The sequence below is a fragment of the Leptonychotes weddellii genome, chromosome 12 (genome assembly GCF_054177405.1).
Source record: "Leptonychotes weddellii isolate Sample4059 chromosome 12, ASM5417740v2, whole genome shotgun sequence".
Taxonomy (NCBI): domain Eukaryota; kingdom Metazoa; phylum Chordata; class Mammalia; order Carnivora; family Phocidae; genus Leptonychotes; species Leptonychotes weddellii.
In genome coordinates, this window is record NC_138380.1 from 82293255 (window position 1) to 82320004 (window position 26750).

Consider the following 26750-nt stretch of genomic DNA (forward strand, 5'->3'; position numbering starts at 1 on the left):
AGGCTTCCCTCTGAGCAGGGAGCCCGATGCGGGGCTCGATCCCAGGACCCCGGGATCATGACCTGAGCCAAAGGAAGACACTTAACGACTGAGCCACCCAGGTGCCCCCTCACTGAGCTCTTAAACGACCCCTTGGAGAATATTATTGCTCCAAATATCACAGATGAAGGAACTGGGGATCAAAAACTCTACTAAGGTCAAAGTCACACAAGTAAATGGTGAGACCGCAAGTTGTGGAAAAACTGGGACTTATGGGTGAATCTTAAAGTCAAGTTTGTTTCACTTTGAAAGTTTGTGCTTTTGGAGCATTCAGCATGCCGGCATAAAACACACAACTTGAGTGTTTTCCAAAGCAGCAAGACCTGCAGCTGTGTGGCCCCGGCAGAGAGACCCCAGAGGAAGGGGACAGCGTGAGACAAATTGGGGCTTCCCCAACTCCCCATGTTCCCCGAAGAACACCGTAAGCCTCAAAGAGTACCTGATCCATTTTGTTAGGTTAACTGAGAAGCAACTGCATTAGCTTTGCGTCTCATACGTTTTAAAACCTTCCAAAAATAAAACAGCAACTATAAAAGATCAACTAGTAGAGGGAAAAAAAATAGCGAATATATAGCATAATTTTTCCCATCTGTGGAAAAATGAGAAATATCTCAATTTTGAAATGGGGAAAAATGGAAAGACTTGAATATTTAAAAAATTAACTGCTATAACAATGACAAAAAAAAAATTAGAATAGCAAGGATAGAAAAAAATATTTGAAGCAAATATTTTTTTGAAGTTCTATTTTTATTTTTTTTAATTTAATTTTATTATGTTGTTAGTCACCATACATTAGTTTTTGATGTAGTGATCCACGATTCACTGTTTTCGTGTAACACCCAGTGCTCCATGCAGTACGTGCCCTCTTTAATACCCATCACTGGGCTAACCCATTCCCTCACCCTCCTCCCCTCTAAAACCCTCAGTTTGTTTCTCAGAGTCCATGGTCTCTCATGGTTCATCTCTCCCTCCGATTTCCCCCCCTTCATTTTTCCCTTCCTTCTCCTAATATCCTCCATGCTATTCCTTATGTTCCACAAATAAGTGAAACCATATGATAATTGACTTTCTCTGTAAAGCAAATAATATTAAGAGAAAACTGCATTGCTTGGTCACATAAACAGCTCCTTGAGATGCATAAGGAAACCATCAGTGATGTGATTCATCTTGTTACTTCACAACCTTTGCTCAGTGGTCAAGCAGCCCTGCTTATCTGTGAACTTCCCAAGAGCGAGAATTTGGTAGTATTGTTGGTTCTCTGATCCTTAGTGCATATTAGCATGACTCTGGATACGCATATGCTTTATTAATGGATGAAAGAGAAACAAACGTTAGGGGCAACAGCTTAATAAATCTAGATGAAATAGTTCACAACCAGTATAAATGACAATGATAGGAGAATACACAGCCGCATGGAGAGAGAACAGAGTAAGGTTCATAAAAATCGGCAACACAGAAGAGCGAGTCACCATGACGGCAACTGTGCGGACACATGCACGGATGTGACAGGTATAAGGGAGAACATTCTGGGGGAGGATATGCAGGATATAAAGTTTTTTGTGTTTTTTTTTTTTTTAAATTATTTTATTTATTTATTTGACAGAGAGAGACACAGCAAGAGAGGGAACACAAGCAGGGAAGTGGGAGAGGGAGAAGCAGGGCTTCCCGCCGAGCAGGGAGCCTGATTCGGGGTCGATCCCAGGACCCTGGGACCATGAGCTCTCGAGCCAAAGGCAGACGTTTAAGGACTGAGCCACCCAGGCGCCACCTAAAGACAAGTTTTGTTTAATGTTGTAGATACACTGTCTTTTCCATATGAAAAAAGAGGAAGAGGGGAGTGGCCTGGACCCACGCTTGCTTTACTCCTTTTGTCTTAATTTTATCAGCTTATTCCGTGTTTAAGGATCGAAGGTATACTTTGGTGTCATATAAAATAGCTACGTGCGCTGGCACACACATTCGTGAGTCCTCTCTGAGTCCCTCACACCTCTTCCTCTGAAAAAATTCCATTCTTTTTCTTTTCAATTCTGTTTTCTAATTTGCTCTATGAGGTCGGCCTTTCTTTGGTCTTTACTTCTTTATAATACTCTCATTTATTAACAAAGGTTTCCCTGCTTCCTTTCTTTTTTTTGCTCAGTTGTTTATGAGGCTTTCCCTTTTTCATTTTACTTCTTCTTTCCTATGTCTTTCAATCACATTCTCAACCCACCCCACCTCCCTCATCAGAAAGCACTGTATTTACTCCCTCGGGAGCCACTGCTTTTCTTTATTTTCAAAAAAATAAATAAAATAATAAAGTGATGTCCTGCAACAGGGCTAGGAGCCAGCCCTATTGATTTTAGTCGCTCTGAGTATTCACTTAAGTCTCCAGCATCCCATTGCCTAGCAACATGGGCGCCCAGAGCCTCAGGTTACTATAGTGATGACTTCCCACTGCAAGTGCTCACTCAGAGAAATGCTCAAGAGCAGGTACCACTTCAAAACTGGGGCTCCCACGGTCCCCCCCATTTTATTCCTAGCCAATTGAAAAGGGGGGAAAAAAGGAGAGGATACAGATAAGGAGAGCCCTACTTACTGTAAAGGGCTAGACAATCAATTTGCAATTTCTTTTATATACAGCATCTAAGAGAAAATCCTAAATAAGCTCTCCTTGTTTATGCCTTGAAGCCACCCCTAACCCCCCTTCCTGGCAGAACCCCTGGACTCTAACAGTGAAGACAAGCTGGGAATGGGGCCCATCTAGGCTTCAAAGGAAGACCGAGTGGCTCCACTGGACATGCCCTCCACTGGATCACAAACACAGGCTTCCCTCCAAAGTCACGTACAACGAAATTTGGGTTCTCTGATGCTTTCTATTGGCCATGCGCTTCACACCCTCATTTGCACTGATAACTGAGACTTTGCCACAACCTATTTCAAAGCAAAAATCAGTCGGCCACTGGGAAGTAAGCAAATCTGTCTGGACCACAGGAAATAATGAAGTGCCCTTTCCGTAATTCCCTCTGACCACAGGGGCCCCTCTTGTTGCAGCAGATCAACTTCATCGCTGTCATTTCTACTAATGCACAGTGTCAGCTTAGTTTCTTCCCCCTTCAGCAAAAGGAATCCTTCATTCCTTTCAACAAAAATACCGAGAGATGGAAAAAAGAGAAAAAAAAAATGACTCCCCTTGGCTCGGCAAAGGGAACAAAGGCACGCAATGAGTGGAGCTTCTGAAAGGTAAATATATAATCTCCGCCGACTTTCTTTTATAGGTCAGGAAGTTCTGCTCAGACTACAGCACAGCCCTTTCTGGGCAACCTGATCTGGCTACAATGCTGAAAAATGAACCCACACTCCCCTTTGCATTTGGGGTATATATAAAAAAAAAATTACCGTTTTTTCTGACACCTCCTTCACATAGGAAAGAACAACAAGCTGATCACAGAGAGGTGCAAGTCCACTGATGTAGAATTCAGTTTCAAACTGAGACACTGCAAACAAAAGGGATAGGAGATTCAGTGTTAACAGGAGCAAAAAGCAGCGCCCCCACCCCCCCCCCAAGGAAAGGACACATCGACTACAAATGCTGGGTGGATTTACCGTAGAAATCTAACATAAAGGGAGCGTGGATAAACTCACTTTTTTGACAATAATGAAAGGCCAGAAAAGGATATCCAGGAACTCAAACTTGAAATTTACTATCACTGTCAAAAGCAAGCCTGACAATAACAGCAGCCTGAACTGTCACACATGACACTGTGACCAGCTAGCTTAAAAATGACATAGTTAAATCCCATGAAGACACTTTAAAACCCAGAAAACCCAATGTAAACTAATATTAACAGCAATAGTATTTTTTTTAAATGCCTTAGGTTTTTCACAATTAAGGTATTATAGTGATCCAAAGGTGACAAGGAACGCTGTTTGTAATTACGAAACTATTGTTCCTTTTTAAAAATAAACAAACATTTTATTTGAAGACTCAAGAAGTAAAAAAAAAAAAAGTGTGTTAATACAGATTACATCGTGATGAAAGACCACTATTTCCTAAGTGAAATAAAGGTCAGAGAAAATAAGAAATTTCTTTCTTTTTAAAGGCATTTAAAATTCAAAACCAGTGCATCACTTAAGAAGTATATGGATTTAATTACAATGGAGTTCACAGACCCAATAGAAAGCTCAGTAGTAGAAGTACTAATATTGCTAACAGCGTGATTCTAATAATTAGCTGCTGTAAAAAATTTATAATAAATGACTTTTGCTTTAAGCAACTAAGTTTGGGAGTGGTTTGTTACACAGCAAAGCTAGCTGATACAGTAGTGGTGGGGGCAGAGACCCTTCTAGGAGTCATGCACTGCCCTTACAGATTTATTTGGAAACAGACCCTCATTTGGACCCACTGCATTTTCTAAGAGTTTCCTGACTTAGACCCTCTCCACAGTTTCTGGTATTAGTTTCAGATTCAGTTAAGTTTTGTGTTACAGTCTAAGATTTTATTTATTTATTTATTTATTTATTTATTTATTTATTTGAGAGGGAGTACATGCAGAGCAGGAAGAGCAGAGGAGGAAGGAGGAGGGGGAGGGGGAAAGAATCTCAAAGAGACTCCATGCTGAGCGTGGAGCCCAACGTGGGGCCTTGATCTCAAGACCTTGAGATCACAACCTGAGCTGAAACCAAGAGCCGGATGCTTAAGCAACTGAGCCACTCAGGCACCCCAGATTCAGTTAAGTTCTATGATGAAACTGCTCTTCTCTCCAAACTAGGGGAAGTCAGTGTAGCATATTAGAAAAAATATTTAATGTAGCAGCACCTGGGTGGCTCAGTAGTTAAGTGTCTGCCTTCGACTCAAGTCATGATCTCAGGGACCTAGTATCAAGCCCTGCATCAGGCCACCTGCTCAGTGGGGAGTCACTTCTCCCTCTGCCCCTCTCCCCAACTCTTGCTCGCTCTCTCTCAAATAAATAAATAAAATCTTAAAAAAAAAAAAAAAAAAAGAAAATATTTAATGTAGAGTCAGGAAATCTGGGTTATAACTTACAGTTATAAGTTGAACACTTAACTTCTGCAGGTATAACTTTTCCCATCTATAAAATAATGGAATCAGAGTAGAAATAAAACCCCTAACACAGATGAAATAAGGGGCTACTGAATTTTTCTTCTGCCTCTTCTCCACTTCCTTGCAGATCCCTTAGTGTTGCTTGTCTCTGCCTATCTTTAATGCCAACTTCTTATACAACTGTTTTCACAATTTAATTTTCACACCAAAATGAAATTGAGGTTGACCAGAAAAGTTACTAAATGGTAACATAAACATTAAAAAGGTAGTATTTCTTATGCTTTGTCCTTGGTTAGATCACATAGGTGGTCATGGTGTCCTGTTAAGAACCAAAGAGTGGAACTCCAAAGGCAGGTGCTCTGGTCCCAGCACTGCCACTAGCACTGTTCCTCAGTCTTCATGAGCTCGAACTGAATATTTTTATCCAGGCACTTAAAACCACTTTTGGTAAAATAGTAATGAATGGTAATGTGATACATGTTCACATGAAGTGTGTATGCAGAGAACCACCTCCACCATGGCCACACGTACAGATGAGCACATCCAGTGTAGCCAGGCATGGAAGGTTCTAGAGAAGCTCCCACAGAGGGAGCTGTACACAGGGGAGGGGGGGTAGGGAAGGGACAGGGGAGGGCTGGAATGTACAGATGCTACTGAACAGTATGGGGCCATGGAGGACCCACTCATCAAAGAGGTGGCAGTTTCGCATTCTAGAAGGCACACCGGCACACTAACCAGAGGTTCTGATTGCCATCACTCCTGAGGTGGTTAAACCCCATTCGGTAGAAATGGACTTGAAAAAAAAAAATGAAAGAAAAAAAAAAAAAGAAATGGACTTGAGTTCTCTTTTACTAAGTAACATTTCATCACTGAACTGCTATACATACAGTTCAATCAACAATCAACCAACCAACCAGAGATGCCACAGATTCATGGGAGTCACAAGGAAGATTTGATGTGCTTGTCTACCACAGGCACCTGAGGGAGAACATCATCTGGCCAGTGGTGGGTAAACAACGTACTCTCCCCATTCAGGATGCCAAATACACTGCCTAAGCTCCCACTGACAAGGAGGATCAGTGTCTCTCCTACAGGTAACTCAATATACATCAAGCCTTGGTTTCTATGAATGAGCTTTAAGGAACAGAACAGAGAAGCTAGAAAATAATTCTATCTGAATCTTCCCTGCTCCACATCCTTATTTCCCAGTCCACAATAGCTTCCACAAATAAGACAGAAAATCTCCTGTTCTCTAATTAAGAACGATAGAAAATCTAATGTGTTCTTAAAGAAAACAAGGGAAAATGTGCAGAACCACATAGCTATTTCACTTCTCAATTCCAGACACTGTAATAAATGCTTTTGTTAAGTACTAGATCTTACCAGACTTCACTGAGAATTAGTAATAATTTAGGCAGACAATGTGAAGTGGCTAAATTATAAACTAACTGGAAAAATGCTATTTATGAAGAAAAGATGTCACATATAAAAAGAGTGTCAAGATTAGTGTCAAGAGAAGGAAATGTGGAATAGTAATATTTATTCTCCTGAAGCACATGCATAAATGATGTAAAAGTTTATGGGCTGATTTTGTAAAATACCTTCAAATAATTATGGGGCTTTCTATTTCAAATTTTCAAAAGACCGGTGGACGTTTCGGTTAATTTATTTTCCCCAACATTCTCTTCTTTTCCACGTATCAATGATTTTAGTCATCTTAATGAAGATTACTTGTTTTTCCCTAAAGGAGAACTAGTTTAAAAACACATAGTTTATAGGTCTATTACCACAGAAGCTCATCTTTAAACTGGTTATCTGGAACAGATAAATCACAAAGAAAACAAAGACAAACTCGGTTGGAGAGCACTTAAACAAACCATAAGGTAAAAGCTAAAGAGAGGGAAGAAAAAGGAGAATGCCATTTCCAGAGGGAGCCCAAGCCAGCAGCTATACTTCAGGATCTACAGAGTGCGGTGATGGCTCCCTGGCCCTGCAGGGGGCGCTGTGCTCACTATGAGTAGGATGGACATGGCAAGGGGGTGCTGGTCAGGACTGAGGCACAGCCTTCTACCTCCACAGATGCAAGCGGTGCTGTGCTCTGGCTTATTCTGGGGGGTAAGCGTTCCTTGAAACACGAAAAGAAAGTATTTAAGGAAAAAGACAAAAAAGAGAGATTCCAAGCATACTGAGAGAAAGAGAAAGTTTCAAAAGGATTCTTCACAGGAAAAATCTATTCAGGGAGGTCCTTTGGACGCAGAATGGGGACCCCGATGCAGAAGGGAGTTTGTGGAGTTCTAGATTCACACTATCCAACAGACTATTAATGCAAGCCAAAGAGACAATTTGCATATGCAATTTTAAATTTTCTAGTAGCCATATTAAAAAGAGGTAAAATTTTAAAAATATATTTAACACAACATATCTAAAATGTTTTCAACATGTGACAACATAAAAAATTAAGGAGACGATTTACTTCTTATCTTCATACAAGGTCTTTAGAATCCTGTATGCCGTGCAGCTCAATTCACACCCGCCACTCTTCAAGGACTCCAAGTGGCCAGTGGCCTCTGCACTGGGCAGCAGAGATCGAGATGCCCAACAGACTGTCTTGAAAGTCCAGTAATTGTACTCAAATATATCTTGATGGTGCTCATCGTGGGTCACTCTTTTCAGATACAGAGGGGTATACTTTTAATTTTTAGCTTTCGGTTTTGTTTGTAGTTTCAGGAAATTTTTCTTGAATTACTGTTTTTCGTATCTGCTCCTTTCCTTTCCTTTGTTTTGTTTTCTTTAGGATCTCTTTATTTGTAGATTGAATTGTCTTTGCCAGTCTTCAGCATTTATTTCATTGCAAAATATTTTTCTTACTGCTCTGTGATTTTCTAAATTGTCCTATTATTTATAAATATTTGAGTTCTGTCATCTCATTTGAGATTTTTTTTTAATTCGGATTTTTGTTCTTTCATGTCTTGCTATTATTTTAAAAAAAATGTCTCATAGCTTGTTCTGGGTGTTTCTTTCCAGTTTCTTGCTTTCACTGCCAACATGGTTATTCTGCTCCTTATTTACTTTCCCTTAAACCTCAGTATGGGATTTGACCTTGGTACCTTTCCAGTCCTCATCCGTGGGTGACGTCATGGTCCCCGATCTCTTAGAAAGAGGCAGGGACTGGGACAGCTCTTCAACCTTAGCAGAGTTCCCTCTTATGCTGTTTTTATTCAGTGTTAAAAACCTGGCCTCTTGCATTCTGAGACGTCCCGGCACTGTTCCCGCCCCACTTGTACCTGTCTCTTCTCTTCAGTCTCTACAGTTCATATCCTATTCAGGTTTTATTCTCCTCCAGCCTCGGCACACAGCACTAGATGCTTGACTGCTAAGGGTTCACAAAGGCCCCGGGGCTGTGAGCCCCTCATCTAAATGCAGCCCTGCATCCACTGAGCAGCTGGAGGTCTTCTCCAGGAAATACCCACACACTGGTTGGGGGTTCTTCTGATCCCAAATTCGCCAGCTGCCCCCTTGCTCCCCTCTACTTTCTCTCACACAGATATTGACACCACAGCTGGTCTTGTGGCTGTCAGTGCTTTCTCCCACTCACTTGTATCTGGGGTTCTCAGGGCTACTCCGTCGCTCAGTTGTGTTGTACATGTTGTCAACGAGTCCTTGGTCGTATGATCTAGTTGTTCCATTTTTAGGTGTTGACTCAGGCAGATTGAAAAATTACGCTACCACTGCCATCTTCTGAGAATCCTCCAAGCATAAAATGTTAAGATATCCGTGAGACACAGCAACTTTATTATCCGCCGGGGCAATGGGGTCGGGGTTAGAGTCACAAATACACAGGTACCACTGGGCCTTCCGTTGCATACCCACTATCAGTTTCAGAATGACTGCCAAAAGAAACTAACAAGAACTCTCTTGTACCTTGGGTCTTACATCTTTGGGGGTTATCAACTACTTAATAAAGAACTACTGAGCACCAATTTGGCATAAGACATTCTTTTAGAAGCATCAGAATGATAAAGACCCTGTCTGACTTAAAAGATATTGTGACATTGTGAGTCTAGGAGCAAGTAACAATAATAATAAATATAATGATGATAATAATAATAATACCACATGCTAGGTAAAAATGGAAATAAAGCAAGACACAGTACAAAGCAGGATAATTTATTTCCACAGGATAGGGATTAGGGTGAAAACAGCAATAATCATGACTATAAGCCCCCAAGGAGGGGCATGGTGTTTATAACATAAAACATTTCATTACATGTTCATTAAAAAATTTGCATTTAAAAAATGTTATTTAAAACGTACATTAAATTGTAAAGGACAAAAATCAAGATTTTTAGGTCTGAACACAAAGACCATTCTCCAAATAATTCACAAGTAGATTATCTCACACTCAGTATATTCAGACCTATAAGTGATGATATTTAAATCAATATTCTTGATTACGTGCACCTGTATCATATAGGTTTACAGATACATTTTACTGAAAATGCAGTTATGAAATATATTAATCTCTTCAGGATAATTCAATCGAAGCTTATTTATACGTTTCCCTCAATTCTCGTTCAACTGACTTGAGGGACGACAGTATTTTCGTCTTCTGATTGTTAAAAGAAACCAGTTTTTCTCTCTCACTGAGTAACTGAAAATGATAGTAATATTACTAACAGCTCCCATTTAAGGAACATTCCCCACATGAGAAGCAATTCGCAAATGCTGTACATACAGGATTTCTTTTCACCGTAACAACCCTGTACTTCCTTCAGGGTGGGGCGCTAAAGCTCAGTGAGGTTAAGTAACTTGACTAAAGTCACCTGAGTGGAAGGTATCACAAGTAGGAATTTGAAGTCTTCCTTTTCCCAGACAGCAGTCACACAGAGCTGCTCTGGTTAGAAGTGTGCTACAGGTAGCAGGAATGCAAGCTATGGCCTTGACCACTCTGTGGCGGCAGCCGGGTGCCCAGCCCTTTTCTAGAATCTGCTGGGTTACAAGCACAAAACCACTGCTACCTGCGCTGCTTCTTTGGTTTTGGCCCTTGTTTTCCCTTTGGTTTTGGCCCTTGTTTTCCCTTTGTGGGTTTCAAAATGCCCATTAGATGTGGCCCGGAGGATCTGTTATCTTCATTGGAGCTACATAAAATAATCCGCTACAGATCTGGGCCTCTAAGATTCTTAAAAAAGCAAACAAACAAGAGTTTCTCAAGCAACATATAAATAGGAACAAGTACCTTTCACTGTCTTATATTCACTTACGAGAAAGCACCGAGGCCCCTATGTGATAGCGCCTTACTCTCCAGAGAATCTGACCCCTTAGTCACCAGATGCTAGTATTTCGTAATGGACTGGATATACTATCCACAGGCTTTTCAGTAAGTTTGGACACTCTGTCAGCCTGACCACTGATCTAAGAAAATGCATTTGGAAACCACAACATGCCAACATCTTCAGAGTTGTGCTATGAAGCAGATGCATTAAAGTAAAAGGGACTTTACCATGTTTTACATCAGCAAACTATGGAGAAGACCTAATACACAGGAATAAAAGAGAAGAGAATGGCTAATGGGCAAGATAACAAAAACATTCAAGTCAGGAGCCAACAGCACAATAAAACAAAAACCATTTAAAGCAAGTTTAGTTTTCAATTTAATTACATCTTTTCTAATCAATATTCAGCACACTACTGTGCTAAATGACAGAGCTAAGCTGATATGATAAGCTCATCTGCTCAACTTTAGCACTCAGGAAGCAGCACCAATGAGGAGTGATTTTTTTTTTTTTTTAAAGATTTTATTTATTTATTTGAGATAGAGAGACACAGTGAGAGAGGGAACGCAAGCAGGGGGAGTGGCAGAGGGAGAAGCAGGCTTCCCGCTGAGCAGGGAGCCCGATGCGGGGCTCGATCCCAGGACCCCGGGATCATGACCTGAGCTGAAGGCAGACGCCCAATGACTGAGCCACCCAGGCGCCCCGATGAGGAGTGATTTAGTGAGTAGCTCATGACACACTGCTCACACAACAGAAAAGGTAATAATGGTTAAGGACCTGCTGGGTCTAAAGGGTCAAACCAAGTGGTTATATTTTAAGTTGTAAATAGGCTATTGTCAAAAAATAAAGGACAAATGTTAGCAAGGATGTGAAGAAACTGGAACCCTCATACATGGCTGGTGAGAACACAGAATGGCAGAGGGCTATGAAAAACAGCGTGGAAAAAATAGAACTATCATATGATCCGGCAATCCTACTTCCGGGTATTTATCCAAAATAATTGAAATCAGGATCTTAAAATGATATTAGCATTCCCATGTCCACCGCAGCACTGTTCACAATAGCTGAGATGTAGAAAACAAGCTAAATATCCATCAACAGAGGAGTGGATAAAGGAAACATGGTACATAGACAGACACTGGAATATTATTCAGCCTTAAAAAAGCAGGAAAATCTTGCAACATGCAACAATATGGATGAACCCTGAGGACATTACGCTAGGTGAAATAAGCCAGTCACAGAAAGACAAATACTGCATGATTCTGTTTCTATGACGTATTTAAAAGAGTCAAACTCATAGAATCAAAGAGTAGAACAGTGGTTGCCATGGGTGGAGGGAAGGGGAAAATGGGAAATTTCTAAGGTCTAAGGTTTAAATAAGATGAGTGAGCTCTAGGGATCTGCTGTATGACAATGTACATATAGTCAACAATAATGTATTGTACACTTAAAAATTTAAGAGGGTAGACCTCAACTTGTGTTCTTGCCAGAATAAAATAAAACTTAAAAACAATTTCAGAGACCAAAAACACCCCCAAAGCTACCTTGATGCATCAACTAAACTGAAGTCAAGCGCTAAAAAATAGCAAACAAGAACGTTTCCTCTTTCTCAGACGGTTTAAAGAATCACCTCACAATCTGGGTTTCGTTCCCTTTCCTTAGAAACCATTTTGATAGCCATCCAAGGCAACTATATTCTAGATATTCTCTAACAATCTGGAGGAGGAACAAGGAAGAACTATCAGTCCTAGAATAAAACAAGGGGAACTAAAGTCTCTTACTTCTCCAAATGAGATGCTTTGCTGAACCAAAATAAAGAAAAAAATCCACTGCATTTCATCTGGCCCTTTGAAGAACAGGTGAGCAGACATGATCACTGGCATATTAAAAGGGGTGTTTGGATGCTAGAGAATGTCTCCCCAATGGTTTTTATCTGAACGCCCCGAGTAAGCCTCTATCCTTCTCATCAGTTCCTCTGGGGGTCAGAGAGAGGAACGCATGGGAAGAACATATGATACAGGGGTTATGAGCGACAGCTTTGACACTCGGCACATCCTGAGTTCAAATGCTGTTTTCTTTGCTTGTGAATGTAATAATCTTGAGCAGGTTACCTGACCCCTCTGAACCTCAGCTTCTTCACCTATAAAATGGGATGACAGCAGATGACAGATCCTACTCATCTGGATCACTGTGAAGATTAAATGAAATTCTACTTGGCATGTGCCTGCTGGTTGTTTTTATAAAAGGAACCAAATGTATCTGTTATATAACATCGGGTGTTTCAGATCTCTTACCAATACTTGTTACGGAGAAAATTTATTAATTCGACACCCAACAACAAACATTTGAGTCTCCGGCACTGAGTGGGGAAGGGTTCTTACTCTGAGGAGGAATGGCTAGAGGAACAGACATGTAATAAAGCAAGTACAATAAAATCTTAATTGCAGAACCTAAGAGCTGAGCACATGGGTGCTCACTATTTTTGTGAAAATTCTTTACCTGTCTGTATGTTTTAGTTTTTTTCATAATAAAATGTCAGAGAAAAAATTTAATGCAGAACAGAAGAATTAAGAAATAATAGAGAGTCAAACTGAATTATAACAGAACACCAAAGACAGATCCTTAAGCAAAAACACCGTGAATGATGCCAGAGATGTCCTGATTCCTGCTGAGCCTCAGGCTAGGGGATGAGCCACGTCACTCAGGGCACGAGAACTGTCCCCTGCTGGAACCTGCACAACTGGGTCAGCATAGTCTAATAGGTGGATGGTGAGACACACTTAGATCCAGGAAAGACATTACCTCACAACTCGCCTCCACCACCACAAAGATGTCTCATTTCCAGGTCACTGTTTTTTTCCCAATCAAGAGGCTAAAAATAGAACAATGTGCTAAATTCTAAGAGCCACAGTGTATAATCAACTGAAGATACGAACACCACTTAAAGAGAAAAAGATGTCCCCCTTCTTCCATTCCCTCTCTTTCTTCCTGGCTTCAGTCATTTTACATAGATTCCCATATAGTTTTTTCTCTTGATTAGTCTTTTTATGAAACAAGCTTCCATATGAAATCAAGATCAGGAAATCAATCGTGAATTTCTCACATGTAAGTCCTCTATCCCTGGCAGTAGACACCCAGAAAACGACCCACAAACACTGGTTTCATTTCTTCACACTGTCTAAATGCCATTCCGTGAAGCCCGTGGAAGACTTTGGTGAAAAGTGCCAAAGAGGGAGGGAGTCCTGTGATAACACAAGAGACCCAAGTTCAAACAAGTATGGCAGGCTTAGACCACAACCTACTTTTAACAATGTAATTTGGAAAAAGAAATGACATCCAAAAAGCCTTACGTACAGAGAATGTCTTCATGGGTTGGTGACTGCCCAGTAAACTTAATCCTTATTATTTTTCATTTATAAGAATAAACTAATATCCTATTGTGAGCGAAACCTTTTGTGCTGTTCCTGAGATTCTGATTTATAAGTAAGAGTTATAAACATCTGGCTTCTAAGAAATGTACAGCCACCGAAAGTTCTTTAACCTCAGTGCCATTTTCACCTCATTTACTAAAGAACAGTGTCTCACACTGTTCAGGGCTAAAGCAAATTGTAATCCAGGCCTCCTAATATTTCTCTTCTCCTTTAGCCTCGTCAAGGACTCTTATCTAAACCACTTTGCCTCCTGCTGTGGAAATGGTTTATATTCTTAAAGGTTTGCTCTCAAGAGGGGAAAAAATGGTACTTAACCACTAACCATAGTAGTAAAACGTCAGGAATGTGGTATTGCCCGCACCCACACACAGTCTATTTCACGTAAATTGTAGGACAGATGAACTATACTTTAGTAACGTGATCCCAGGGCTCTGGGGCCACCACTGGGCCAGCTATTAGCAGTCACAGAGCCGGGCTGGAAGTTTGCACAGGGATAATCACCACCATGATTCAGTGAGCGCCTACTGTATGCCAAGCACAGTGATAAAGGCGTTACTTAGGTCTCATTCTCACAACTGACTGCAAAGGTAGATACTGTCACCTCCATTTTACAGGTGAGGAAAGCCTGGCTCAGGAAGGTGAAGCAAGTTCATCAAGATCATACAGGAATTTGGCAAACTGCCTTGTGTCTCCAGAAGCTGGTGGTCGTTCTGCAGTTAAGATTCTGTCCATTTCTAATGCCACTGTAGTAAGATCTGAGACCAGATATTTATGTCCCTGTGCCCCACCGTCATGGGGGCTGCCACGAGGGTGACGTGAACCAATGTAGGTAAAGCACACAGGGGACTGGTCCACGCCTCATGCGTGAGCAATCAACATCAGCTAAGGAGAGGACAGCTACGATACTTTTATGCCTTCCTGGCAAGTCTTCCATCCCCTTAAAAACTCTCAGAGTTCTTGATTTTTTTCCCACTCATCTGTATTTAAGATATTGGAATACTTCTCTCTCAGGACACTATGCATTGAGGTGTTCAGAGGATTTTGCTGGGAGGCAGGAAAAGAAGACGGAGACATTGAAGTAATGCTAGTGACCTGGTAGTTTCCAGTCGTCTCTAGTGTCTTGTTCCTCAGTTCTTCTCAGGACTGTTATATTCTGCACAGGCCTGCTGTGTCCGTACCCTGAGCAATCCCAACAATGCACTTATTTCTCTTTGTAAGGCAAAAAATTATTAAAACCCTACCACCCACTTCTGTCTTCAAGTATGAAATATCCCAGATTGAAATGCTCTGACCATATGAGCCATGGGGGTAATACACACCTTTCTGGTTTTAGAAAGACAGTCATGTGCAAGTGATTTAGCTTCATCTTGTTATAAGAACCCTTCAAAGTGATATTCCCCATCCATCATCCAAATAGGTAAATGAACTTTCCAGCTGACTTATAATGTGGCAAAATTTCTTTGTTGCACAACATTGTCTCCTACCGCTTGGTTCTAAACAGTCCCAAAATAGCTTTGATTATATCTGTTTAATTAGCAAAAGTCATTCTGCTTTCATCCTTTCTGTCTGAATACTTTTACACTAAGTTATAAAACTAAGTTGTAAAAAGTAGTGGTAGACCATCTTCATCATACTTCTCCTGAACAGGTGTTTCCCTGAGTCACAGATCCATTCAGTACTCGCTATTATTTAGTACCTACATCGGGCCACGTCCTGGAGATACAAACACTGAGCAAGGACCCAGAGCGAGCTCTGAGGGAGCTTATGGTGTGGGGGAAGGGACCAACCTACACCGAACAGCTGCACAGTCACTGTAAGTGAAACAGGTGTGAGAAAGGGGAGTGACACCCATGCTTCACAGGGGAGGGTCTGACCTTGCTGGCAAGGTCCAGAGGGCTCTTCCCCTACTTGAGCTGAGGGATGATTAAGGGTCAGTGACATGCAAAGAGGCAAGAAGGGCCTTCTAGAGAGACAAGAAGAAGGAGCATGGATGGGTGAAGGTGGCCAGCGTGGCTGCAGTGCGGAGACCAGGGAGGGCCAGCACAGACCCCTGCACTCACGTCAAGAGTCTCCTCTCCGTGCTACAAACAACGGGGATGGGCTGAAGGGTGGTGACACGATCTGATTTTATGCTGACTGCACTGGGGAGACCAGATCACCACAATTCACAGTGGCAAGAGACACAAACCAGTCAGGAGGCTGCTGCAGTGATCCAGAGAAAAGATTATGGAAGTTCGGCCCAGATGAAAATTCGTATTCAGAGGTTATATGTGGACAGGACCAGGCGTCAGTATGTGCGATGAGCTGCACATGCATGAACGCTCTGAATTCCCAACCACAACCTGTGGGAAAGGTGTTCTTCCTCACATTTTATAGATGAGAATGCAGAGGCATATAGCAGTTTGTCCAAAGTCCAGGTGGGAAAAAACAGAACCCAAACCAGTGGTTATTTAACTTCAAAGCCAGCTACAAAAATACTGTGTAAAAACTGGAAATACAGTGAGAAAAGAGGGTCTCTATAGCAAAGTTTCAAAACTTCAAAGCTTCTTGACCTACTTCACTCAGGTCCCAAGTGATGAGCCCTGAAGACGAACATGATTTTAGGTTTCCCTTTACTGAAATGGATTCTCTTTTGACGTCTTACATTCCTAGAAGGCTTACCTATTTCAACATATCGACTTGGCAAGTCCCTCATTTCACTAGCATGCCGCTCCTTCACTGAGCAGATCTAGAAAATAAATTCACAGGTTATTTTACTCATGTGATGGAAAACTCTTCATAACATTACATTCAATATAGGATACTTTTGTTAAATTAGCCATGTAGCACTGGGATGGAGCGCATACAACCTACTCAATGACTTAAAATGACAGAAATTAATTTCAATGACTTAAGGCAACCATTACTTATGTTCTCCAACATTATTCTTCAGTAAAGTCTTATTCAAGGACAAAGAAAGAAGGGAAACTATAATATCATTTTAACATGTTTCCAATGACCCATTCTCTGCAACTCTACTTAGGGACTACTTCTATCATCGTCCAGATAAAGTCCTGGCAGAAGCACATAACCAAAAAGCCCAATGGCTAACCTGAGCAACATTCACATTAGGGCTTGTGTTTCTGACTACATATTAGTTATTTATTTCACTGTTGCTAAGTAATACTTTGCATAAGTGGCATCATGCTCTTCTCTCAAGTGTTTTTTTTTCCCTCTTAAGTGTTTTAAAATTAAAAAAAAAAAAAGTGTTTTAAAATCAGTGTATTATAAACTTTAAATCAGGGCTGGCAAACTACAGCCTGTTCTTGACTGGTCTTTTTATGACCTGTAAACTAAAAAGAGTTCACATTTTGAAAGCCTAGAAAGAAGACAAAAAAAGAAAAAATTCAGCAGAAACGGTATGTAGCCCACAAAGTCTAAAATGTTTACTACCCTCTACAGAAAAAGTTTGCCAATCTCTTTTTTAAATTATATGGATACGGTTTGGATATATATGTGTGTGTGCATTTATCTCTCTCACACACATACACACTCACACCAAACAACGTAAGTGTGTTAACCATGGTTATTTTAAGGTGAGAGACTATGGATAATTTCAGTTTTCTTTGTTATATTTTCTAAAGTGAATATATTCTATTTTTTAATAAGACAACAAAAATTTACGTAAGTTCTGCCACTGAGGTAAGACAACTTGAAGTTAAACACTGATTCTACACAACTTTCATCAAGGATCAGGTTTTTTCCTTTTTCTTTAGGTAGCTATAAAAGAACACAAGAAATACTACTACCCTAAGTTTAGCTACAATATAGAAAATTCTAAAATACAGAAAAACCCAAAGAGAAAAAGCAAACATTATCCACTGTCCCATTATAAAGTGAACACACTAACAATCTTTTTTGTTTGGAAGCGACTTTAACTAACCTAACAATCACCTAAAGTAATTTAATGTATTATTTAAATATTCTTCCACAACACAATAATGTCTATGGTATCTCATTGCATGAGTGTACTGTTATTTTCTTACGATACCCTTTTAGACATTCAGTTTTTGCCTCTATCCAACCTGAAGGCACGATTCACATACTTGGATATAAGACGTTTGGGCTTCTGTTGCCAGAGGATAAATTCCTAGAAGCCCAACTGGGGCTGGATGGGGATGTGACCTGGTTTGCATGCCCAAACTGCTGTCCAGCAGTGCAGGAACTACATGGCAGGCCCTGCTCTAACACAGGACTCGAACCCAGTGCCAGGAGAGGGGGCAGGTAGGAGCATTTGCCTAGAAGTGACCGGCAATTTTCTCCCATTATTGCTTTTTGTCTCCTGTCCACCTCAGACAATGTCCTGTCCACTTCCCCAATCTTCCCCTATTTCCTTCTCCTTTTGTTAGACTTTTGATTCTTCTGTCCACACTTACTAGGGAAACTGCCTACCTGTCTATCGGGCATGCGCCACAGTGCCCAAGGGACAACCGTCTTAATGTGCTGATAAAAGTACATGAGTAGTGTCTCAAATGGTCTGAAAGAGAGTAACAGAAAGTAATCCACGAATAAAATTCAGTAGCACTTTGAGCAACTACTGGGCACCAGTCCTGAGTTACGGGTTTCAAGAAACAGACATAGCTCTTTTCTTAGAAAGAGTATGGGGCAGTGGGGAAGACACACAAAGAAGTCCTCTTACTCAAGTGCGAAGGGCAAGTACAGAAGTACAAAGCTGGGGTGTCTAGCGGCAGGGGAGGAAGGCTCCTCGGGAAAAGGGAACTCAGGCCGAGGCCAGACTGTCTCCCTGACCCTGCTACGAGCTCTCTGAAGACCAGGACACATGGAAGTTCAGGTGGCTGGGTTCTCCTCTCCACCCCCACCCCATGTTCTGTGGTCTGAGCTCTATCTCCCACACCTGCCTCAGACGGGTAGCAGCAGGTGCACGTGGGTGAAGAGTGAAACACTACCCTAAGCTCAGGTGCCCCCTAAGAGCAGATCGATGACCTCAAGAGCCTTTACACTGACAGGTAGGTTCTCACCCGTGAACGCTAATTTGCTTCATCCAGATGCCTCTGCCACTCCTCCACTTACGTGTCTAACGGGCATCTCAAGTGGACACACGCAAAAACATCTCCTGACTTGCCCTCTAAATGTGTTCCATCAGCAGTCCTGCCCATGTCAGTAAAAGGCAGCTTCGGGTCCCAGGTTCTCAGGTTAAAAGAGTCACCACTGACTTCTGTCTTTTTCTTATATCCCACATCGAGCCATCAATAAATACGACAGGGTCTACCCTCAAAATACATCCAGAATCCAGCTCCACGAGGCTGATCCGACACACCAGGATTTTTACAGAGGTTCCCGCAGTGGCCTCCTGCCGTGTCTCCCATCTTCACTGCCCCTTTGCTGTTTGGCTCCACACAGCAGTGATCCTTTCAAAATCCAAGTTAGATCATTTAACTAAGTCCGCTGCTCAAAACCCCACTGCTGGCTTCCCATCTCACTCAAATTAAAAGCCAAAGATGGCACCAAGGCCAGTGAGGCCCTACACGATCTGCCCCTACACAACGTACCCACCTCCCTCCCTCCCCCTCCCTCGGAAGTTCTATCCCTCTCCTCCACACCTGCTCCATCCGCTCTGCCCATAAGCTCTATGTTCCACAAACACACGCAAATCACACCGCTGCCTCAAGGATTTTGCCCTGGTTGCCACCCCAGCAGACACCCCTCCCACACAGATGTGTGGCCTCCTCCCTCCAGATCTCTGCCAAAGGACACGTTCAGTAGGACAGATGTCTTCCCTTGATCGCTCTGTATTACATAGCAGCACTCACCCCAGCCCCTTTCCCAATGTCCCTGTTTAACTACTCCCCTTGCGATTTACCAGCATCAACGTGGTATATTCACTTGCTTGTCCATCTTCCCCCACTAGAACATTGCCTGGCACATCGCGGGAACTCGGTAAGTGGTTGCTGGCCGAATGAATGAATGCATGAATGGCTCTAACTGCTTGCTTTGCTACACCGTGTGGCTGTCTCTCCCCAGTAAGACTGCTCTCGGAGAGGAAAGATTATGTCCTATCTTCTCTTCCCTCAGCAGATCACAGGGGGATTCTCAACTGAGAAGAAGTACTCGGCGTACTACTAACTAAGTCTGAATAAGAGGAATCCCCAGTAAATAAAAAGAAACATTTGACATGAAAAATTATGTATGAGTTGGATCATAATTTGGGCACAGTGAAAGCATATTAGTTTCCCATGGCTGCCCTAACAGACTACCACAAACTTGGCAGTTTAACATAACAGAAATTGATCCTGTCCAAGTTCTGTAGGCTAGAAGTCTAAAACCAGTATCACTGGGCCCCAATCAAGGTGTTGGCAGGGCCGCACTCCCCACAGAGGCTCTAGAGGGGAATCCATCCGTGACACGCCTCCTCCAGCTTCCTGTGGCTGCCGCATTCCCTTGGCTGTGTGCGGTGCTCCAGTCTCTGCCTCCCTGCTCATGCTGCCTTCCCCTTTCCCGAGGTGGCGCTCCTTCTTTAAAACTGGGACTGGGGCGCCTGGGTGGCTCAGTCGTTAAGCGTCTGCCTTTGGCTCAGGTCGTGATCCCAGGACCCTGGGATGGAGCCCCGCATCGGGCTGCCTGCTCAGCGGGAAGCCTGCTTCTCCCTCTCCCACTCCCCCTGCTTGTGTTCCCTCTCGCTGTGTCTCTCTCTGTCAAATAAATAAAATCTTTAAAAAAAAAAAAAAAGACTGCATTTAGGGCCCACCCAGATAATGCAGGACAATCTTCCCATCTCAAGATCCTTAATTAATCGTTATTTCGTGCCATATAAAGAAACATTTATGGGTTATGGGATTAGGACATACTATCTTTGTGGGCCATTATTCAGCTTAAGAGAGAAGGCATTTTTGGTAGCATTCAATAAACTTCTGCGCCCCTACGGCCTAATTTTCCTTGTCTTTCAGCGGAAGAACAGAAAATCACAACTTTAAACAACCAACAAAAAGCCACTTGGTCCACTTAAGGAAATTAAAAAAAAATATCAACAACGTAAGTTTATTGGATGAGTAACCACACATATGGAATAAGGAGACTAGAGAATCACTTTTCACTTTTTTTTATCCTGGACTACTGGGCACACCTTCCCTTCTGCTATCCTAAATATGAATCAGGCTATGTTCACTTGATACATGAAAACAATTAAGAAAGAAAGGAGGACTTGAACCATACCAACCTAAGAGCCAGGAGGACCCTACCTCAAGTTAACAATGCTTGTTTTGGTTAGTAAGCAGCCTGCATTAATAATTTTTATGCTTCCCTTTTCCAGAGAAGAGTACATTTAAATAACCATGTCTTTTTCAAGACTTTTCTAGAATTTTATGGCATAATAATGACAACTGAGGTTTATGAAGCACTTACAACATGTCAGATTCTATGCTAAGCTCTTTGTAGGCATTACCTCATTTAATCCTCCCCAAAGCTCAGGACTCAGGAACAGTCAGTACTCCCACTTGTGGATGAGGAGTCAGGCTTAGGCTCACACAGGAAGTACGTGGAGAAGTTAGAACTGATCCCAGACCTGTCCGACTCTAAAGCCTGAGTTCTGCCATTAGATGGTTGCTGGGATACTTTCTCATACTATTCTTAGCTAATTTTTTTATTTTGTTTATATTAAGCTATATATTTTTAAAGGGAAGCCAACAACTTTGGGTTCTGAAATACCTAATACAAGACAAGCACCGGTATGCAAAAAATAAGTGTGAATGAGCTTTGGGCCCTCTTCTGTAGAATGGCTGAATTTCATTTACTCAGGCACACGAGGGGCAGATAGCTGCATGGCAAAAAACAGCCCCTAATCTTATCAATAAGTCTGGGCCTCTGCTCCATCCAACTATGACCAAGCATGCGGGATAATTTAGTCTTTTCCCACCATCATCAACTCTAACGAAGAAGCTAAGGGGAATGGAATGAACAATAAGGAATGGAAAACCTGACGAACCAACGAAACCAACCACATGTTCCATAAATAGCTAAGGCCAACAGGGCGAGGGGAAATTTAAGGATCGCAGATGGCAGCACCACTCTGAACAAGGAAGAGTTCACAATTTGTTTTATGTGGCAAGGAAAAGAAAGACCGTATCTCCAAATTTCTGCATATGAAAGGATTTGAGCATAAATGAGTATCACATGACGTGAACATTCAGGGGGCAAAATATTTTGGTTCCAGGAAGGCACTCAAGAACTCATCTTCCTTTGGAGGATCTTTAACAACATGGACTTATTATCAAGATAAGCAAACCACCTTGACAGAAGTCCCCCAGCCAATAATCAGCGTCACGCTGTCCTTCCAGCAGAGGCTGCACGGATACATATCTGGGCGAAGACTTATGTCATCCCGGGGCACGTTGGTGATTCTCTGCTTGGAGGTGATATCAAAAATCTTCACACCCTGGAAAATACAAGAGCATTAAGTGTCCTCTACACTTAGGGAGGAGGAAAGGAAAAGGAAGGAAAGGAAAGGAAAGAAGAAGGGAGAAGGAAAGGACAGGAAAACTTATTAACAGCCCCTGCCACACACCATCAATAATTAGCACCACAAAATATTGACAGTGTTTACTGAGCACTGCTGGGAGCCATGCAAAAGAAAATGCTCCTACTCCACACAAACCGTGTGAGAACCCACAACAAAAGAAAACCTCTACCCTTCTTTCGGGACAAAAGAGATTTTCTTAGCAGATGGCATCAGGGGCTCAAATACAACACAAATGGGAAATGGAAAGATATCTACCACTGCATTTCCAAAATGACAGACAAGTAACATTTCTAATTGTATTGTTCCACTATAAAAATGGAGTTTTTTAGAAAAGCTTTGAATCTGACAAACCACTGTGTGTAAAGAAAACTACACCTGACATTTTAAAGCACTGAAATGGAAACATCAAGCAAGCAGCTAACTAAAAATATACCAAGAGGCCACAGGTCTGTTTACCCATAACTGTGACCCGGGAGAAGTTTAAGAAAAGTCCTGAATAGCAAGGTGGGTTCTGGGAGAATTCTACCATTTAAAACGAATTTACTAAATTATACCCTGAAATTCCAAAAGATACGCCAGATGTCAAAATCTAATTTTAAGCTTTCTATTCAGCCGCTCTCATACTGAGTAAACTTTAAAGAGAGGGCAACACCAAAAATTACAATCTACTTTTTAAAAGGCAGGCCTCTTTTCACCTGTGATTATACAGGGAATAAAATGAAATCAGCAATATCCTGTACTTGTTCCAAAGCAACTATGCTTGCCCTTGGCTAATAGGCAAATGGTATTTTCAACACCACATTCCCAATGCAACCCTTCAATTATTAAGATGCCTTTTCATTTCCTTGGCTATTCTCCATGCCTCAGATTTCTTACTCCAAAATAAAGTCCAGAATATGTTGGGAATTACTCTATTATGAAAGCTAAAAGCAATCTAATCTCTTTAACCTTCCAGGTATAAGAGCAGTCACCACTTGTAGGTCTTAGAAAAGACCACTGCAGCCAGGGGCATCTTCCCCTTTGTCACAGCTCTCCCAATGTGGTCACTTTTCTGGCTCTGCAGAAGGATCAGCAAGATGAAGACGTGCTTTTACCATATTATTGGCCCAAGCAATCAGATGGCCTCTCCACTTGACACTCCTTATGTTCCCTTCCCCTTCGTGCAGAACAGAAGACTTCCATCTGCTCATCCAAGATCGTTCAAATAGCAGCAACTAGGGACAAATACAAAAGATGTTTAGAAACTGAGAAGCATATATTAGGTTTCTTACCTTTTTTTTTTTTTTTTGCCGGTCCCCTGCATGTTGGAGTTACTACAAAGTCAAGCCACAAGATGGCACCAAAATACCAAAATTCAGGGAGAAAAAATATACATTCGTCAGTCAAAAGATTTGTGTCACAGAAAGTTCTTCAAATGATTGCCCGGAAATTAATTTATTTTGTAACTTGGGAAATCAAAACCTCGTAATTTTTTCCTTGAAAATACAGTCACAGCTTAAACTGCAATAGTCAGAAGCAGCCTGTTTTTCATTTAACCCAAGAAAAATAATTTAACAATGATGTTTGAACAGTAATTCATGTTATAAAATAAGACAAACTTGCTTTAGGATTAAACTTCTTTAAAAAGTTCATAGTTAGCCAGGGTCTTTATTTTAAAGGGAAGAATCTGTAATAAAAAAAAAATCTGCGGGGGAGGGTGGAGCCTGGCTGGCTCAGTTGGTGGAGCGTGCGACTCCTGATCTTGGGGTTGTAAGTTCAAGCCCCACACTGGGTGTAGAGACTGATTAAAAATAAGATCTTTAAAAAAAAAAAAATCTGCCAGATAAATTTTATTACCAAATATAACTGGTTAAAACCTCTAAGACTGGTGAAGATGTAGTTCTAGTAATTCATGCATTATTAAGGATACAATATTTTTTCTTGATATATCCAATTTAAATCCCTTAAGAAAAGACTTTATGTAACATAACTTATACATAATTTATATAATATATATTTACAATATATAACTTCAGGCATGTAATCCTGAAATATATGTTTATCTTTTAAAACCAATGCTGAGGATAGATTCCATCACAGAATTTTTAAAATTCCTATCTTTAGAGTAAACTGAAATTTAAACTCAGTTTACCTTAGTGTATTTTGTGTCCCTTCCCACCCCTAAAGGGGAAAAACAGGTCAAAAGGAGAAAGAGAATAAATTCGCATTTTATTTATATTTCTTACTCTCAATAGTTAGGCTCCTATAGTCAAAGGGGCACACACACACCAAAACCCTAAAATTAAATAAGTGTCCACCTTCACAAATACACTGAGAATGGTCACTTTAAAATGACATAAATGCCTGAAGTTCTCTATTATCCATGCAAAAGAAAGGTGGCTTCACTCGGTCCATAGTGGAGACTACAGGGAGGGCGGCTTTTTTTTTTTTTTTAAAGATTTTATTTATTTATTTGAGAGAAAGAGAATGAGAGAGCACATAAGAGGGGTTAGGGTCAGAGGGAGAAGCAGACTCTCTGCTGAGCAGTGAGCCCGATGTGGGACTCGATCCAGGGACTCCAGGATCATGACCTGAGCCGAAGGCAGTCGCTTAACCAACTGAGCCACCCAGGCGCCCCGGGAGGGCGGCTTTTAATGACCATATGGGATCCTGTCTTCCCAGTAGATAGATACAGGATATCCTCTTTGCTCTCGAAGATCTTCCCACCCATCTCGTCCTTCCCCGTCCAGGTTTTAAGTAAGAAATCCCCACCACCATGCCGCCCTGTTCCCAGTTAAAGACCCTTAGAGGTCTGTCCTCTGTGATTCTGCCTCTCCCTTGGCCATGATGCAAAAAAACAGAGCCAAGGAGGTCGCTGAATGTGTTCAGTATTTTGTGACAGGGTAAGTTTGAAATCTAGGGAAGGAGGAGAAAGCCTTAGAGTATCACTCTTGCTATACATTTCACTAAAGAGGGTAACTAAAAACAATTACATTAAACATGAGGAATTAATAAGATCACAATGCCTATCTTCCACCTGTGGCTTGGATCAGAGGGAGGGGATTTTCAGAAGTGGGCTGGGCCCCAGGAGTGTCCCATAACTGCCTGCTAGGAGGAATGGCTGGCTGGGTGGTGAGGAGGAAAAGTGTGGTGTCACATGACAACACATTCCTCTCCCTCCGATCCCACCAAGGGGGTGACCGATGCTGCGTGAAAGGGGAGCAATCCGCACCTGGATTATTAAATTAAATATGCCCCAATTTTTAATGGAGATGTCCATAAAATATGACAGAAGTAAGAGCTCAGTGAAGGCCACGATTTACCTCATTACAAGAACAAGCCCATCTGGGAAGTAGGTGGTAGGGTAGGTACCAGCATGCCCAAACACCTCATGCTCAGTGAAAAGGGGGTGGAGGTAAGGAGAGTCACGGGGAAAATGGCACTCAGGGACACACAGGCCGCGGTCAGCACTGGCAGCATAACCCGAGTAGCCACTCTCGCTCGTTCGGCCACACAGCTTGGAAGGAGAAAACAGGTATGCCGGCAATGGGGTGGGTGCCTACTAGCGGCGGGCTGTACCCCACAGACTTCAAAGTCAAGAGGTGGGCAGCACCCGCACAAACTTCAAGCTGTCTCGGTGAATATAGCAAGCAGGCTTTTAACACATACATCACTTCCCTGCTGCACCAATAATTACACCCTTTGGAAGCCATTTCCCCAACAGACAATTGTGTTCCAATTCAGGCAGGAAGGAAAACATAAAACTTCCTTCTCCTACCATGTCCAGAATAAAAGATTTGGACAAATTCTCACAAAATCTATGACACATTCACAGCAACTACAACTGTGAATACTGAATATAGACTTCTCCCAGTAAACAGGAACAAGAAAAAACACCAGCAATATGGAAGAATTCAGTATTTGAAAAGAACAGGACTTATCTAGGGAATAAGGGAAATCTCCCACTCCTGACTCCACATGAATGAGCCCTTCCATCAAACAGACAAGAACTTTAACAATAATTCTTCTTCTTCTCAGGTGACAACAAAATTAAGCAAATTAACACCAAAGGATAAGAAACACACAGCAAAGCTGAAATAAAATAAATAAATAAATATTCTATACCCTCGAGTAAGAGAGGAAATCAAACTGTGACCAGAGCACTTTGAAAATGAGAATACAAATACTGCAAATCTAAACTTTAGGGAATGCAAAGTTGTAAACAAGGGAAAGTCCATAGCTCTCAAAGTCAGTAATGAGCAAAAACAGATGTGCATGCACTAGCTACATGACAAAAGAAAAAATACTTTATTGAGAGATGTAAGAGGAGAGCTACATAAATGTACATTATGTTCCTAGATAATAAGACTCAAAATTTCCACTGAAGTGCCTGTCTTAATAGTTAGTCTGTGATTTTAATGGAAGCACAAAGAAAACCCCAAAGGAATTATTTATAGAACTTCCAAAACGTTATC

At 41.6% G+C, this 26750-nt stretch overlaps 1 protein-coding gene across 4 annotated transcripts in view; it reads right to left on the reverse strand.

Annotated features, from left to right (window-relative positions):
• Positions 1 to 26750, reverse strand: part of VPS41 (VPS41 subunit of HOPS complex) — a 162409-nt gene that overhangs the window by 43000 nt on the left and 92659 nt on the right. For all 4 annotated transcript variants that reach the window (XM_081800760.1, XM_081800757.1, XM_081800758.1 and 1 more), the window contains 4 exons: positions 23391 to 23510; positions 22066 to 22212; positions 16446 to 16512; positions 3415 to 3512 (listed from right to left, as the gene is read on the reverse strand). In XM_081800760.1, coding sequence (XP_081656886.1) covers positions 3415 to 3512; positions 16446 to 16512; positions 22066 to 22212; positions 23391 to 23510 — 432 coding nt within the window. The remainder of the gene's footprint in view (positions 1 to 3414; positions 3513 to 16445; positions 16513 to 22065; positions 22213 to 23390; positions 23511 to 26750) is intronic.